The sequence below is a fragment of the Hypoxylon trugodes genome (genome assembly GCF_022578975.1).
Source record: "Hypoxylon trugodes strain CBS 135444 unplaced genomic scaffold F4822scaffold_5, whole genome shotgun sequence".
NCBI lineage: Eukaryota > Fungi > Ascomycota > Sordariomycetes > Xylariales > Hypoxylaceae > Hypoxylon > Hypoxylon trugodes.
In genome coordinates, this window is record NW_026250020.1 from 2,669,795 (window position 1) to 2,685,795 (window position 16,001).

Here is a 16,001-nt window from a genome sequence, read left to right on the forward strand (position 1 = left end):
GCCTGCATAGGTCATGTATGCATGCATATATAACTGCCAATTTATTCATTTTTCGGCTCGGTGGGCATACCGACATATCCACTACATAAAAGCTGTCGGGTACCCAACCTGCGAGATCGAACTGCAAGTTGTTTTCGGAACCAAAAAGCCGACGAAATATATGGGGAAACGCCCCGATAGAAACATGATCCCTCGGAGGCCCCGAGGTTTTAGGGGTGTCTCTGCTCTCGTGCGCGCACTACCATGAATGAAGATCTAGGCAAAGAATAGGGGCAACGTGTCCCTGACGTAGTACGCTCGCGATCCTAGAGCGAGGTAACACGACATGAGAACCCGTGCGTCAAGCCGCAGTACGATGATAAGATGCGTACGCTGTGTAGTACGAAGTATGATTCTGGAGTGCTATCATTGACTCGGAGGGGACCGGGCCGGAGTTCTGATCTGCGGTCCTCCAAGATAATGTGGCATTGATCTTTCCCTCTATATTAGGGAACACATTGCGACTCAGCGGGAATACGCTGTGAAAGGTGTGCGGTTATAATTAATATAGTAAGATTGGATGAAATTTAGTTCCCGATCGGTTTCAGACAGCCGATGATTTGATTTCAAAGCAGAGAAGGGCTTAGACTTGCCTTAGGTAACAAAACGGCTAATGCCGAGTAACTCTATGGCCCAAGGTCATAGGGCTAGCCGCCAGCCCTATGCAGCCTAGGCTTGAAGGGGTCGGCTCGGCGCGGCGGTAGACTCAGCCACTGTCTCAGACGTACGAAAACTAGTTTTAATTGCTTGAGGCGCCTAATTTTCCATCTCGGCCAAATAGCGCGGAGTTGATGGTGTTTAGCGCGTACCTCAGTTTTGCCTATTTTACCTGACACACCCAAATAACTCAAATAATTTGCTCGTAAGAAGGATTATATTTTATAACGGAAGATGCCGAACACCGGGTTCGGGGTCTGTGTAACTCGAAAGCGGACCCGTGAAGTCGGAACAAATCCCGGGTCACAGGAGCAACTGCCCTTTGATCTTTCGGGGTACTTTAGATTCGAAGAAGGAACTCCCGTAAACTGCCCCAGAATATCTTTTATGTAAATTAGGCCGAATACCGATTCACACAACGACATGGACACCCAGAGCCTATTTTATGAGAGCAAGTCTTATCCTATTTCTTGTTTCCTTTTTCTAGCTGGCTCGTCTATTGTGAAAGGATGATGTAGTCTTCTTTTTAACCCGGATACGTACCCTCGAAGTGTAAAAATTCGCTTCAGGGGTGATTCAAGTAAGCGAAATAGAGAAATAGCTGACCATAATACTGTTGTATCTCTCACCAAGTCTAACTAGCCATCTAGAGCATGTACATGTCTTATGGCGACCTAGAGTTTTTTTCGTCCTGGCAAAGGCTGGTGGGGTAGTACATGTATGCACTGATAAAAGTGACCACATGTGAAGAAAAGTGTCACGTAACATAACGCTATCTCGTGGAAGCAGATATGTACTAATCCGGCAAATTTCTGTAGCTGACATTATCCCCCCACAATCCGTCAGTCAGTCAGCTTTGTCATAATGCAAAACTGAGTGGGATATCCTATTGTCCCTCTGATAGTCTGGGAATGTTGCTGATTCCCTATGCCGAAGATGTACCATGTACGTATTGTGGGTAGGTCGTAAGCACCGGCCACTTCGAAGGTGCAGCTGGGGCTATACCAGCAGTACTTGAGCAAATCCTTGCCCTATGGGGTGTTCATAGAGAATCGTGGACGAATTATTTGAACCTATTCTATGAAGGATCGGAGGGGGGGTGTATGCCAATCTATAGTACGTCAGCGCTAATATGCATCTTAATGTTAGACAGCCCCGCGCATGGGGAGTAAGCAGTGGATAGGGCCGGCTCACGAGCCGGATCGAAACCGTTTAGTAGTAGCCTAGCATTCTCCAAAGGACTTGAGCACGAGCAGTAAGCATCAGTGAGTGTAATATAGGCCGTATAACAGGCCTTACCAGCCATTTAAGCGTGGGCCGACGGTGTCCAATCATTCTTGATGCCTGTGTCGGATTTTGGCTATGCAGGGCGCCGATGTTTATTGTATACGTAGGCTTTAGTGGTCATAACTAGGCTAAGCTAGGTGTTTATGCCCGTCACTCCCCGAGCAGGTAGGGACTTGGCCAGCCACCTAACCCCGATATGGTTATTCAACACGTAATATAGAAAAATGTGCAGGAGAGCCATACGAACATAGAGAACACCACATATTGCACATACCGAGCGTAGAAGGCCTGGGTTGGTTACATAAGAATTACCATGGACGATCGCCGCGATAGATCCGGATGGCCACAGCATGGTACCCTTGACAATTGATAGCGGTAGGGACGGCTCGAAAAACCTAGTCGATTCGTGCTACCCATCATAAGGCTGATGTCAAGATGTATACCTCTGTGCATCGTTTAACCAGAGAAAAACCGAGTATGGCCGATGTACACCAGTGTGTGAACCCGAGTCTATGCTGCACATGAAATGTTACATTTCCTGCAACTTCACATAGCTTCTTAAAACGGTACCGATATGCCCTATACAGTTGCAGAAGAGAGCGATACCCACCTCTTCATCGTCACACCCATATCATGCGTTATGTCCGTTCTGGAAGAAGGTAATACAACTTTCCGGCTGCGAGTACGACTAGCGTATCCTCGTGACCTTGTCGCGAAAAAGTGTCGGTTGCATTCATGGTGCATCGACTCATCAAAACACGGGAGATGCCCCGTAGATCAACCACATCAGGTCTTAGGTGTCACGGCATCCACTGCCTCGTTGCTCATAATGGTATCATCAAGCTTGGTACCGTGCGTTGTCGATGCAATGTAAGCACTAATCTTCCTGCAGCGGGCTGCAGAACCGACGAGATTGTTGACCGGAGTGGGGAGCTCGCCAACAACTTGTCCAACTCGCATCAAAATTTACCAAAACGCGAGGCACAAGCTTTTTAAAATCCGAATCCGAAATGTGAATCGCGCTAAACTTCAATTAGGGTCCAAACGGTAAGGCGGAGAATTTAGGTGCTGAAACGGGCTGGGCGCAGGCCGATCCCGTTATTAACAGAGAAACATCGTCAGCCTTATAAGGCATCTCGTAGGGTCCTAGCCTTTCGCTCAGATATACATACCACCAGCCTTTGGCGGTCAGCTTATCAATACTTTATCCTATATAGGCTATCACTTTTGAAGGCAAGCCACCTAGTCAAATTAGATGCAACTAAGTGAATGCAACAAGGTTAATTGACCGGTGTGTCCCTAGAGAGAGGGGAAATGGTGTGTTAATGGGAAGCCATATGCATTCTCGCAGTAGTATGCCGACCCAAGATATGGTACGTTTGGGTAACGAGAATCGAGAGATGCTCAATCAACCTATAGTAGTACCATGTATTTTCAAGGTACTTGGGCTGTATGTCGTAGTTAATTCTTCAGCAAACAGGACATGGGCTCCAATGAAGGTTGACAATACACCGAGTACCGACCACCGCTTCGGAAAGCCACTCCCGCTTGATGTGGTACTTTAGCCCCCATAAGCTTATATATGTTTAAGGGCGGGCGGAAGTATAGGCCAGAATTATCTTTGGGGTTCAGCGTGGTTACCTCGCTTCGAAAATACTACTCGCTGAGCTGGATGTCCGATGCAGGCGGAGTTGGCTTCTCAAGGCAGGTCCTTGGGCACAGAGGGGAAGAAATTAGGGTTGTTCAAACGCTCCCGGTTCCTTTTGGCCATCTCAGCTTGGCGTTTCCTGTCAAGTCGTTGTTGATAGAAGGTCCTGCATGTCATCAATAACAAGCAATACTATTTGGAATGGAAACTAATATAGACCTTTGCAATGCGAATACTCTTGGTTCATCTTCCGCTTTTGGTGATGTATTATCATCCGCCTTATCCTATACTTATCAATCAGTAGGATAATGGGGTATGCATTCAAAATGCGTACCTTGCTGTCCGGTTTTGGATCATCTTTCTTCTCGGCTTTTTTCGAATCTTTCTCCTCGTTATCCTTGGCGTCTTTGGCCTTATCCGTCTCCTCGCCAGATTTTGATTCTTTCTCCCTTTTCTTACGTTGTTTCTCTTCATACTCCTTTTTAGCTCGTTCAATCTCCTCTTCCATCTCCTTTTTCTTCTTAGCCGCAACAGCCTCCTGGTCAATAATAGGCGTGCAGAAGCCTCTATCTTTTATATGGCCGATACACACATAGAAGAAATCCTGACGGCAGCTACATCAGGAACGGTCATTCCATAGTCTCACTATAAAGCCATAGCTTACCTTATTTTCTGGAGTAATGAGTACGCTGGTACTGGGCTTGTAGCAGACCTCACAGGCTTTGGCTGAAGTATCGGCCACCTTCCGGTGATGCCAGATATTGGGGAAAGACATGATGCCCCTTAATTATAGCAAATGTGAATAGTCCAGATATGGGTACAGGTGGACTAGGTCGATGCCGTTTGCAGTGGTATACCATCAATTCATTTGAGAAGCTCAATGCCTGACGTTGGAGAAGAGAGTAATGGTAAGGCGAGGAGGTAAGGTGGTAAGGGACTGGGTGTGGGGTTCAACCCAAGAGGGTGCGGATTTAAAGCCGCACGTGGCGCACAGGCGAGGCGCCGAGGTACCTAGGTAAGCTAGATAAGCCCGTTGCGACCGTGAGATAAAGGCGATAAAGCAGGCTTAAATTAAATTTGCTGTTTATTTTTCAGCCTCGTGCGTGTAGCAGTATAAACTTTTTAGGGGCATTTCTGTACGTCATTTTGCTGAACGGTAGTGAACATTAGCGCAAAATATAGCACTAGAGCCTGATTATCTTCAGCACCTCAGCACTTTATAGTAGGCAACTTCATAACATAAACATCAACATTAATTTCTTCGTAATCAACGCCAATTCGCACCACGCCCTATCGAACATTTCTCGATATCGTATCCAGGGGTAATTACCCCAAGAAGTCCACTTCTACGCCATGGCTAGTAAACTAGACATCCAGAAATTGGACTCTGCATTCAAGTCGCGACCGGACATCGTACAAGACATCCAGAAGGCTGCTGGTATGTCACCCCAACACACCTACCCAATAAGACCGTATTACTGACTGATGGGTTGTAGACTCCCCGTCGCGCGTGAAGCTATTCAACGAAATTGCAAACTTTGTATACGAACAGATTGGCGATCAACCATCCGGATCCTCACTCAAGAGACGCCGAGTCGATATCGAACCCTCCCAAAATGGGAATGGACCGAACACCACAGCATCAAGCACGATAGAGGATGTAGCGAGCGAGAATATCCTGTTGGAGATTAAGGACATATCCGTCTCTATCCCGCAGCGCAAGAAGTTCGAATTGGTATTCACCCCTAAACACATATATGCTCGGGTTCCAAGCCAAACTACACCCGCGCCCGGTATAGTGTTTGCATGGAAGGATATCGGTATGCCTCGCCTATGAGATCATGACCTTGTACTAAGACTAATCAATTCGCGTGCAGAATATGCCTTCTACCTCCCTGTACCTGAGAAATCACAGGTCCAACACAACTACATTCTGTTTCCCCGAAATTCTTACTCCTTGACAAAAACAGGCACGCCGGCTGAGGATCCGTTGGTATTTACAGTTTCAGCCGGTGCTCCTAAGCCTGGCTCAATTGGTGGACCTAATGCCAGCGCCGCCTCAGCCGTTTCCGATTCTTACACCACGCTATTCAACTGGGCCCTGAACAAATGTCTTCAGGCGGCCGGGAACAATGTGCAAATAGTCGTAGCGGATCCTAGCAAGTTCCACAGTAAGGTTCGACAGCCACACCGACCGAAGGAACCAGCAGTTCATGTGAAGGCATTCAGGGGATCTAAAGATGGTTACCTGTTTTTCCTAGAGAACGGAATTCTATGGGGATTCAAAAAGCCGCTATTATTCATACCGCTTGATAAAATCGCCGCTATCAGCTACACAAGCGTATTACAGCGGACCTTTAATATGGTCGTGGAGGTCTTTACGGGCGAGAATGGAGACGATGAAGCCACCGAAGAGTTTGAATTCTCGATGCTGGACCAAGAGGATTATGGAGGTATCAATGAGAGTTATGTCGCGCGACACGGCCTTCAAGATCGTAGCATGGCAGACCAACGAAAGGCGAAGCGAGAGCTAGCGGAAAATGCAAAAGGAAAGAAAGACGCCAATGGCGCAGAGGAAGATGCCAACGGTCAAAATGGTGATGACGGTATGACCGAATTAGAAAGAGCCCAATTGGAGGCGGAGCAACAGCTACAGGATGATGAAGATGAAGACGAAGAGGATTACGACCCTGGTTCTGAAGGTGAGAGTGAGGGCTCAGGAACCAGTTCCGAGGAAGATGATGACGATGATAATGATGCCGCGGAGGACGACGAAATGGACGAGGAAGACGACGGCCTCGGAGACGAGGACTAGAGTACAATACCCAATTATGGCGGCGATAGAACGAGTCAGCAACAAGCGTGTAACAATACCTATCATCAAATAGGAAAGCGGCTTTTCCACGAAGTTTTCTTTTTGCTTCAACGAGGCGCTATGGAATAGAAAACAGCTGAAAATGGTATGGTTTCGGCTCAGATATAACATCTATACGGCTTCGGATATAGGGCACTAACCAGCTACGGTTTATTACGTTGAAATTATTTGCAGGACGGCGACAACCTGTGCTTCGGGGTTTAATGGTCAGCAGGTACTGCAAGCATCTAAATGGCCATCTTGTTCGGTCCTGGGGATTTCGAACAGTAGAGAAGCAGGCCGGCATAGTAATGACCAGTGCAATATACTTACTCGCCTTTGAGTGCCATACCAAGGTCCCAATGATAAAATGAAAGTGGCATCTTAAGCTAACCTATTCAACAGGTCGGCACACCTATAAGCGACCAAAACCGGAAATAACACCAGATGAATTCAAAGCCCCGCGATGGGCACCCCTTGTAGCACCCCCTGAAATAAACTGCAACGATCGGATAATTCTTTCATTTTTCACTAGCTGGAAAGTAACTATTCATCAACATGTATTCAAACCCCACGCGATTTAAGAAGTCTCGTTACGAAGGTTATTCCGCACAAAGCAAAATAGATTCATCTTCTCGCCCGCTAATTTACTACTTAGCTATCCTCAATCAAGTTACAGAAATTCTGTAGAATTTACAAGGGAACAGTGTCCTGAAGCGTCGAAGGTGGGACGTTTCCAAGCTGAGTGTTCCTGCCTCCAATGACCTGCAAACCACCGATGATGTCTCTAACCTGTTTATTCTCCTCGGCAGTAAGTGTGACGTCCAAAGCACCCAAGTTCTCTTCCAAGTACTTAGCCGACTTGGTTCCGGGAATAGGGAAGAAATCATCTCCTTGTGCCAAAATCCACGCCAGAACCAACTGACTCGGCGTATGTCCCTTGTTCTTTGCAAAGACCTCAAATTTCTTGACTAGCTCCAAGTTCTTGGGGAAGTTCTCCGGGCTGTATCTCGGCACGATTCGTCGATAGTCTGTCGGTTCGAAGTCATCCGGAGACCTGTAGCGACCAGTCAAGAATCCGCGTCCGAGTGGAGAGTATGCCACGACGGCGACTCCTAGCTCTCGAGCGGTAGCAAGCAGGTTGGTGCCCTGTTCGTTTTCGATGTCCAACGTCCAGGGGCTGTATTCAATCTCGACCGCAGTGATCGGGTGGATAGCGTGAGCTCGGCGAAGCGTGTTGGAAGTGCATTCAGACAAACCAAGGTACTTGATTTTGCCTTCCCTAATCCATGGATTAGCAATTGTATCCTCATCGTTATCGAATCACTCACTTCTTGAGCTGGGCCATGGCCTCTATCGATTTTTCCACAGGGGTCACCTCGTCGAAGCGGTGGCAATAGAATAGTTCGATAACGTCAACATTGAGACGTTGAAGCGACCGTTCGCACCCTCGTCGGCAGGCTTCAGGGGAACTATCAACCTTGACACCCGGTCCCTGGGGCGTTTCCTCATACTCAAGAGCCCACTTCGAGGCCAAGAAGATATCGTTTCGTCGTTCTGGGTGTTTCTTGAACCATTTGCCCACAAGTTCTTCGTTGTCACCGTAGCAATAGGCAGTGTCCCAGAAAACTTCTCCGAGTTCCCAGGCTCGGTCGAGAACTGCGTGGCGCTCGTCATCCGAGCTTTGAACCGAGTTAGTCTGCAAGCCACCAGCAACGCCCAGAATTGTTCGGACTTACCCTACTGTGCCGTATCCGACACTCATTCCCATCAACCCAAATCCAAGTCTGGGTACTTGAGGGCCGTTCTTGCCTATCTGGCGGGTTGGAATCGTCTTAGGAGGGGCCATGGTGCTGATTGAATATTGAAAATTGGATTTTAAAAGGTCACGAAATGCTCTGAAAGATTAGAATGTCCACTGATGTAGTCTACGAATCGAGAGCAGGTATCTTGGAAGCGGACTGAAACTTATATCTAAAATCGCATCTCCTAGAAGAGCAGCTAATCTAGTAGCGGCGCCCGCGGCATCCACAGCCTAGCACCATTGAAACCATCACGTCGCGAGATTTACTAGGAAAGCTACCCACCTACGCGGATTATCACCAATGTTGGCGCCATCGTTCTGGATCTATTGCAACGATTGAAGCACGTCGTACGGTGATAAACGATTAGACCCGACTTACATCCGTGATCTATGTCTTTTTGTTCAATCAATAAGAAACTATCTCTATTCAATTGATTCATGACGTTTCAACTTCATCGAGGCTATGAACGCAATGCTTGTCTTTCCATGCTGTTCCCGTGTATAGTGCTCGGTTGAGAACGGTCTTTGGGAGTTTACGAGGGTGGCGTGCATTAACTCCGACCCTTATTAATAATTTTTCGTGGCTCCCGTTTTATAGTGCCATTTAGTCATCATCGAACGGAGACTTTATCAAGAAGAAAGAACAAATTTACTTGGAGATATCCATTTTTAGATTGATATTCTCTCATGATCTGTTATCGCCGAATCGAAGTAAATCGAATTCACCGTTTTGTTTAGTTGCTTGACTCGCGTTGTACTACATGGTCTAAATTGGTAATTTATATAATCAATTGTTGAAAGCGTCGAAGAGAACTATACCTTGAATTAACTCCCCAGCTATGTCACCAATGAATTATCTGATAGGGTCATGAGATTCATCGCAATGAAATCTAAATCTTCTGTACTACTATTTCTCTGGTATCGGGCTCAACTTGTTATGAATGATTGAAGCCATCGGCGTTAAGACATATATAGTAAGATAAGCAGATCCTATACCTACACGGGAATAAGCCATCGACTACAAGTTACGATTTCGCGAATAAACACATGCCATGCGAAGAGAAACAGGAAATGAAGTCTAGGTGTGTTCCACGTTTATCGGCCTAATGATAAGACGTATCGGAGACATATCTCGGACTCGGAGCGATGCAAACCAAGTAGCTATCTTAATCAGCCAAGCTCAAGTTTGCGAAAAGAAAGACACCTCCCTCGCCTCGCAACAGAAGGCCTTTTCACTTCAAGATGGTGGGGTTTGTTAGACTCGACGAGTTAGTTTTAGAGACTAAGGTCGTAACGTATGAGATTATCGTGATTCTAGTGATTCCACTCCAAGCCGTACGAGTCTCCACAAAGGATCGCGTCTTATAGATGTTGTGATACCTCATATATTAGCTTATAAGGGAACTAGTGCTCTAACTGAGAGTTAAGCTCAATTCTATGTCCACTATCATGCGGAATTAGCCTCACATAATGATTGTAATTAGGGAACAAATGTTTGCCTATTTACCTAAGTTTAAATGTATACAACTTTTACCTTAGTCTAAAAAACCTGCGGTTGCGAATTGTTCTTCATTATCTTTTATGGTTGGAATTATCCTCGGCACGTAACTAATACTAGGAGCCTCCTTTAAATATTGATAGAACAGGCATAAAAACACCTTGAGAATAATGGCAACCGGAGATGTCTAATCACGCAGACTTAGTTTTCCAAGGTGCCCATCTAGTTTCTAGCTTCTAGAATCGTAGCGTGCTTTTCCAGCTGTCTTCTAAATCTACTACGGACCGACGCGGCTCACTACCAAGCTAGCTTATTGTATTAGCACAGTAAAAAGGGGTGCTGTAATTATCTAACTCATTGATCGCGAATTAGGGCTTCCCCTCTGGTTCTAGGAGACGTTCTGGCTCGTTGAGGTCTTTGCGCAACCTAACCCCGCGAGATCGTTAGTGCTTGCGCATAGACGTTATTTTTCGAGCCGTTGTTTCATATTGATCTAGAAATATAATTAATTTGGCAGAAATTTACAACAAATTTGCGAAAAGATTGTTCAGAGTATACGGGAATATCAACAATATTCTTGAGCCTTATAGTATTACTAAAGACATGAAATTACTCTTCTTGGGTGATGTTTATATATATGATGAATAAGAGTAAGTACCTAGGTCCTTAGGGGTATGTGTATTAGAGCGACTAAGAGCTGGGTCTTAATGCCCTTATTTTCTTTTCCAGGTCATTTTCATATGAATGTAGTAGTTTTCTAGCATAAAATATGTTTATTGGCTTTGGGTGGGTGAGTTATTTCGGCCCCGATGTGGTCGTTCTCCAACGGAGTAAAGAAACTCCCTTTTTGGCTAGGGTATTTGGATTTGATATTTAACAGATGCGATTGGTAGAATATTGAAACCCAGACCGGCTGTTGATGAACTTGACGTCACATTGGGATAGGTTGTTTACTATGCAGCATGTCTCGGGTGGCGTAACTGCCGCTGTACGGGTTGGCTTTTAAGCAGCAATTATGCATTCGTATTCCGTATCCGTATTCGCTATTAATCTACGATTGGCTTTAAATCGCCGCTGGTCAAGTATAATGCAACCTTACTATACACATTTTTGTATATTCATGCTACCTATCCAAATTTCTCGTCTTCGAGGGGCTGTCGCTTCGCACTATCTAATAGGGACCGCGCCCCGCCGCCGCTCGGCTGGGTCTGGAACTAGCTAGTATGGCGGCGATGGTACTCACTACGGTATGCACCACGTGGAGAATGCGGAGAGTTGAAACAGGAGCTCGATAGGCGAGGGTGCCAGTAGTTTGGTTATGTAGCAATTTCTAGGAATATAAGTCATTGGAACCCCAGTTTCCCGATCTTCTTTGTTGTAGAGACTCTGATGCTCCCAAATCCGCCCTACTGATCGCGTTTAGAATGGAAGCTATTCAACGGGTCCTTCCCGAGGGATTCCCCGTATCCCTCCAAGTGGTCATAGCGACCTTGGTGCTTGGCGTTGTCTATTCACTAATCACCAAGGATCGACCTTTTGCTGGATTTCCTGTCGTAACGGTCAATGGGCTTAGCCCAACAAAAAGTTGGCTATGGCACGGGCGAGAGGTTTTGGCTGAAGGCCGTCGACGGGTAGGGCTACCTGTCGAGATAAAGATTCAATCCAAACAATTTTACTGATGATGGTGGTGTTATAGTTTTCTGGGCCATTCCAAATTATGACGGGTACTGGCCCGAAAATCATCTTGCCCAACAAGTACGCGGATGAGATCCGCAATCATCCCGCGCTGAACTTCAATAAGGCTTTCGGAAAGGTAATTATATCACCTTTTCTTGTGCACTCTGATGGAAATGCTGACAATGTTAGGATTTTATGGTAAACTATCCCGGTTTTGAGGCTCACCGACTCGGTCTACGTGATGAAAATCTGATACAAGAAACTGTACGAGTGAAATTAACTCAATCGCTGAACTTGGTCACCGACGACCTTGTGGAGGAAACAGCCGCATCATTGCACGATGTTTTCGGTGAAGATGAGGCATGGAACACCCGGCAAATTAGGGACGACATGCTCGAAGTTGTCGCTCGACTCTCATCGAGGGTATTTCTAGGAAAGGATCTATGCCGAAACCGAAGATGGCTCGATATTTCTAAGACTTACACTGTCGACTCCTTCCTTATTTCCCGGATCTTGAGGGCTATCCCATCCCCCCTCCGACGGATCGCTTACATGATCGCCCCACAGTCAAGGTCGCTGCAAAATGCTGTTAGAGATGCTCGCAAATTGATCAACCCCGAAGTGAAGCGTCGTAGGGCCGCCGTCGACGCGGCGCGTGCTGCCGGCGAAAAGCCGCCCAAGGTCGCCGACACGATTGGCTGGATGTACGAAGTCGCGAAGGGACAAGACGACGTTGATTATGTTGCCGGGCAGCTTTCGCTGACAATGGCCGCTATTCATACGACTACGGAAGTTACTTGTTCGGCGCTTTTTGATATCTGCGAGTACCCCGAGGTAGCCCAGCAGCTCCGAGAGGAGATCGTCCAGGTTATCGGGGAGAACGGTTGGGCTAAGACGTCGCTATACAAACTCAAGCTTATGGACAGTTTCCTAAAGGAAGGGCAGCGCCTCCGACCTATGGGAGAAATTTCTATGCACCGATACGTCGAGAAGGATATTAAGCTCTCCGATGGCACCGTACTTCCGAAAGGCGCCCGAGTTCAGGTAGCGGGTAACTACACGGACCCCGCGATTTACCCCGAACCGGAAAAGTTCGACGCCGCCCGATTCCTGAAGATGAGACAACAGGCTGGTCCGGAAAGTACCAATAGCTGGCAATTTGTTACGACTAGTCCGGCTCACATGACATTCGGACACGGTCAACATGCGTGCCCCGGTCGGTTCTTCGCTTCGAATGAAGTGAAGATTGCGCTATGCCATTTGTTGCTTAAGTACGATTGGAGGTTCATTCCGGGTGAGGGCAGACCGGCTCCGCGATCATTTGAGGCCGTTCGGGGTGTTGATCAGAAGTCAAGGATCCAAGTGCGACGCAGGAGGCCCGAGATTGATCTTGATAACTTTTAAAAGGTTCTAATGCGACTACTGTACATATTATTTACCTAGGTAGCTATTCGTTAATATAGTGGGTTATTACTACTATACCAGTCAATTTATACGTGATGGCTGTCCGGGCGGTTGGGATGCTTGGGGTCGGCAGGTGCCTCCGAGCAGTTGCCATGCATCTTGAGCATTCAACTAGGGCAACAACATACAGATTGGATACTAATGCAGGAGCGACCTTGACTACATTCTTGATTTGCTCACCTCACCTAATTTCCAGAAATATAAAATCTTGAAACCTACAATTTTCAACCAACTTTCAATTGCGACACTCCCATCCTAACCCCTGCTTTCGCACCCTCAGATCAATTTCGCACAGATCGCAAAACGATACCACCACCGCGTCAATCTGACGCGTATTGCCCCAAACCTTTTCCTTATTTATATACCACAGCAGTTGAACATATTGATATATGGTTGCTCTATTTTTTGGAGAACCTACTGAATTGGTGGCGTTGGAGCTTGTTGCCGACTTCTTCGCGTGCGGTGTAGAGAAACCACTGCTCACCAAGCGGGATTCAATCGTATTTAGCAGCCACAATGGGTCTAAGAGGGTAGGTGAGCTTTCAGAATCACGTCAAATTCTTAATGGCTAACTTTGAGTGTCTGCTATAGTTTCTCCTTAAAGGAGAGGGCCGTAGGTCAAACTCGTTCAATCGTTGAATGGTCTTCTGAGCACTTTGAGCGTCACCGCCAACCACTTCGAATTGCTATCGACCAAGCGAATTGGTGGTACAAGAACATAACTCCTGAAAAGGAGAGTCAAATTAAGCGACGTACGTGGACTGCGAACCCACCCCCTTTCCTGTAGCCATTAGTCTAACGCCGTACCAGAATCTCCGGGATCACATCCAAGAGAAAGGAGCATTATGGAACGAATTTGCTATCTTTTACGGATGAACGTCCAACTTATATTCGTGTTTGATGGACCCAACAAACCTTGGAAAAGTCGGCCTCGCGGACAAAACTACAGTGCATCCAATGTTGCTCTTCTCAAGGAGTTGCTAGACCAACTAGGCGTACCTAGGCACGATGCTCCGGGAGAAGCGGAGGCCGAGTGCGGTAGGCTTCAGGAGCTAGGTGTGGTTGATGCCGTCTGGTCCGATGACAGCGATACATTCATGTTTGGGTGCAAAACTGTCGTGCAGTTTCATAAACCCGAGGGACATGATTTCAAAAGCGAGGATAGTGTCCTCGTTTACACTGCGGACGGTCTTCTTGACCGTAGTAAGTTATCTAAAGAGGGTATGCTGATGTATGCTATTTTGGTTGGTTGCGACTACGCAGATGGCCTCCCTAGCGTCGGTACAAGCACACTTTTGGAAATTGCGAAACACCACAAATTTGAAGAGGCTGCTACGATATTGGCTAAATCAGTCTCGAACCAACACCGAGAACTCAGCAAATGGCGAGCTATGCTCTTACGAATTGTCAAGGATGCGTATCCGTCTAAGAATTTCGCACTCCCTCCAAATACATTTCCAAACCCAAGGGTCCTACAAAGCTGCAGTCGACCGAACGTTTCAACAGACAGTAAGCTAGGAGGCTTAGTAATCCACTGGTTCCGGCCCTTTAGACCTAACTTGTTTGCTCGGTATAGATTTCTATTAGAACATTTTCATTCTAGGAAGCATCCTAGCTGGCCGGCAGAATACCTTGTACCTATCGAGCTTAACCACCGTCTCAGAGAAAGACATAGCGAGTTTGATTACGGCATTATGGAGAAAACTCCAATGGGACCCAAGAAGGAGGGGACTGTCTCAGTAAATCCGACACTCGTCATACCGGAACTGCTGGACATCCCCCTGCGCGATCCAAAAACAGGCCAGGCTTGTGAATTTGAAGAAGTCAAGGCTATTCTTTTGGATTGTGTGATTAAGCAAGGACTGCCGAATGTTATGGAGAAGGCCACACAGAAGGCTCGGAGAGGAAGGCCGAAAAAGGTTGCAGCTGGAGATAGAAACAAGGAGTTCGCCAAACTGAACCCAGAATGTAACAGCCCGAGCCAAGACGGGCAATCGCGAAAGAGGAATTCGAACTCGCTTGTAGAAAATGAAAATTACCGTCTCCTAGGCGTTAGCGACAAGTTGAAGAAGGGGTTAGCAAACGCGCTCAATCTAGACAATGCGGCTGTCCAGAACCGGAGTATTTTGGAAAGAGCCCCGATAATCATACTCGACGATGAGGGCATTGAAAACAGGAGTCTGGATGATGGCCGTACAAATGTGGCTCGCAAGAAGCAGAAAACAGAGATACCATCCCTTGCCGATATTGCGGTGATCGACTTGACCGAGGCAGATTGGCGAGGGAAGTAAGAATTAGCAAGGTAATGAGCTGGAGGGATTCCGGCTAGTTATGACGACGCTCGCTGACGCCACGCATGGCATAGATCATAGTGCACTATCCGACCTAAGAAAAAACGCCAGCAAGGACCGGAAATTGCTCGGGGTGGCGTCTCGAGATGCGCAGCACTGCAGATTGACGATGGAGATCGAGAGTCTCGGATTAGATACTCCTTGGTGGTGACCCACTAGGGCGCACTGCAAGGCGTATTGCCCCGCCGATGTGTGCTATACCTCAGCTATCCTTCTGCAGATTCTGATTGGATAAGAATTCATTAACACCTTGTTACCCTACCGAAGTCGCCTCACAATGAAATGGTTCTAAAACGACATACGAACACCAGGTACTTATCTAGGTGATTATATGATATGTTAGAGTAGTGGAAGGGGGTCTTATTCAAGCACGTAAACTGAAGATACTGGTGGTTGTTTTCTGAAGGTTCTTGAATCATATTCTCTCGGCTTCACTGTTCAAGCTAGGTATAGCCACACATAAGCCTCTATAAGCCGCCAGCGCGGATCCCTGCCCTGGACCAGTACCTACCAAAACGAGAGGATGCAGCCCAACGAAACCCCGCAGTTACATGGGAGGCCACAGGCAGCAAGCCTCAAACAGAAGACTCGATCACGAGCATTTGGGTCTGGTTGACGGAGGCAGAGCGTAGACGGCAATGGGAAACTAAGATTTAAATGATTTACATCAGCTAGATGCCTTACTTTTCTAATGGTTGCAAACATCTTTGCTTCTTGGGTCA

General features: G+C 46.9%; 5 protein-coding genes across 5 annotated transcripts; 3 read left to right on the plus strand and 2 right to left on the minus strand.

Annotated features, from left to right (window-relative positions):
* Nucleotides 1-3,615: 3,615 nt before the first annotated feature.
* On the minus strand, nt 3,616-4,697 carry F4822DRAFT_263698 (DUF1742-domain-containing protein). The gene is made up of 4 exons (XM_051454614.1): nt 4,296-4,697; nt 3,966-4,235; nt 3,851-3,915; nt 3,616-3,797 (listed from the first exon to the last, which is right to left on the minus strand). Exons 1-4 carry the CDS (start codon nt 4,404-4,406, stop codon nt 3,683-3,685), a joined length of 561 nt encoding a protein of 186 aa, XP_051314736.1. The 5' UTR covers nt 4,407-4,697; the 3' UTR covers nt 3,616-3,682.
* Nucleotides 4,692-6,505, plus strand: F4822DRAFT_263737 (Rtt106-domain-containing protein). The gene is made up of 3 exons (XM_051454615.1): nt 4,692-5,069; nt 5,128-5,451; nt 5,509-6,505. The coding sequence occupies exons 1-3, from the start codon at nt 4,985-4,987 to the stop codon at nt 6,444-6,446; spliced, it is 1,347 nt and encodes a 448-aa protein (XP_051314737.1). The 5' UTR covers nt 4,692-4,984; the 3' UTR covers nt 6,447-6,505.
* A 468-nt stretch (nt 6,506-6,973) lies between these two features.
* F4822DRAFT_443717 (Aldo/keto reductase-like protein) lies at nt 6,974-8,334 on the minus strand (the record flags this gene model as incomplete). Its single annotated transcript, XM_051463137.1, has 3 exons — nt 6,974-7,767; nt 7,817-8,167; nt 8,225-8,334. The coding sequence occupies 3 exons, from the start codon at nt 8,332-8,334 to the stop codon at nt 7,179-7,181; spliced, it is 1,050 nt and encodes a 349-aa protein (XP_051314738.1). The 3' UTR covers nt 6,974-7,178.
* A 2,569-nt stretch (nt 8,335-10,903) lies between these two features.
* Nucleotides 10,904-13,012, plus strand: F4822DRAFT_404532 (cytochrome P450). The gene is made up of 3 exons (XM_051458209.1): nt 10,904-11,418; nt 11,484-11,600; nt 11,654-13,012. The coding sequence occupies exons 1-3, from the start codon at nt 11,212-11,214 to the stop codon at nt 12,866-12,868; spliced, it is 1,539 nt and encodes a 512-aa protein (XP_051314739.1). The 5' UTR covers nt 10,904-11,211; the 3' UTR covers nt 12,869-13,012.
* A 432-nt stretch (nt 13,013-13,444) lies between these two features.
* F4822DRAFT_443719 (PIN domain-like protein) lies at nt 13,445-15,503 on the plus strand (the record flags this gene model as incomplete). The annotated part of the gene is made up of 3 exons (XM_051463138.1): nt 13,445-13,458; nt 13,520-13,680; nt 13,739-15,503. 3 exons carry the CDS (start codon nt 13,445-13,447, stop codon nt 15,217-15,219), a joined length of 1,656 nt encoding a protein of 551 aa, XP_051314740.1. The 3' UTR covers nt 15,220-15,503.
* Nucleotides 15,504-16,001: the final 498 nt, after the last annotated feature.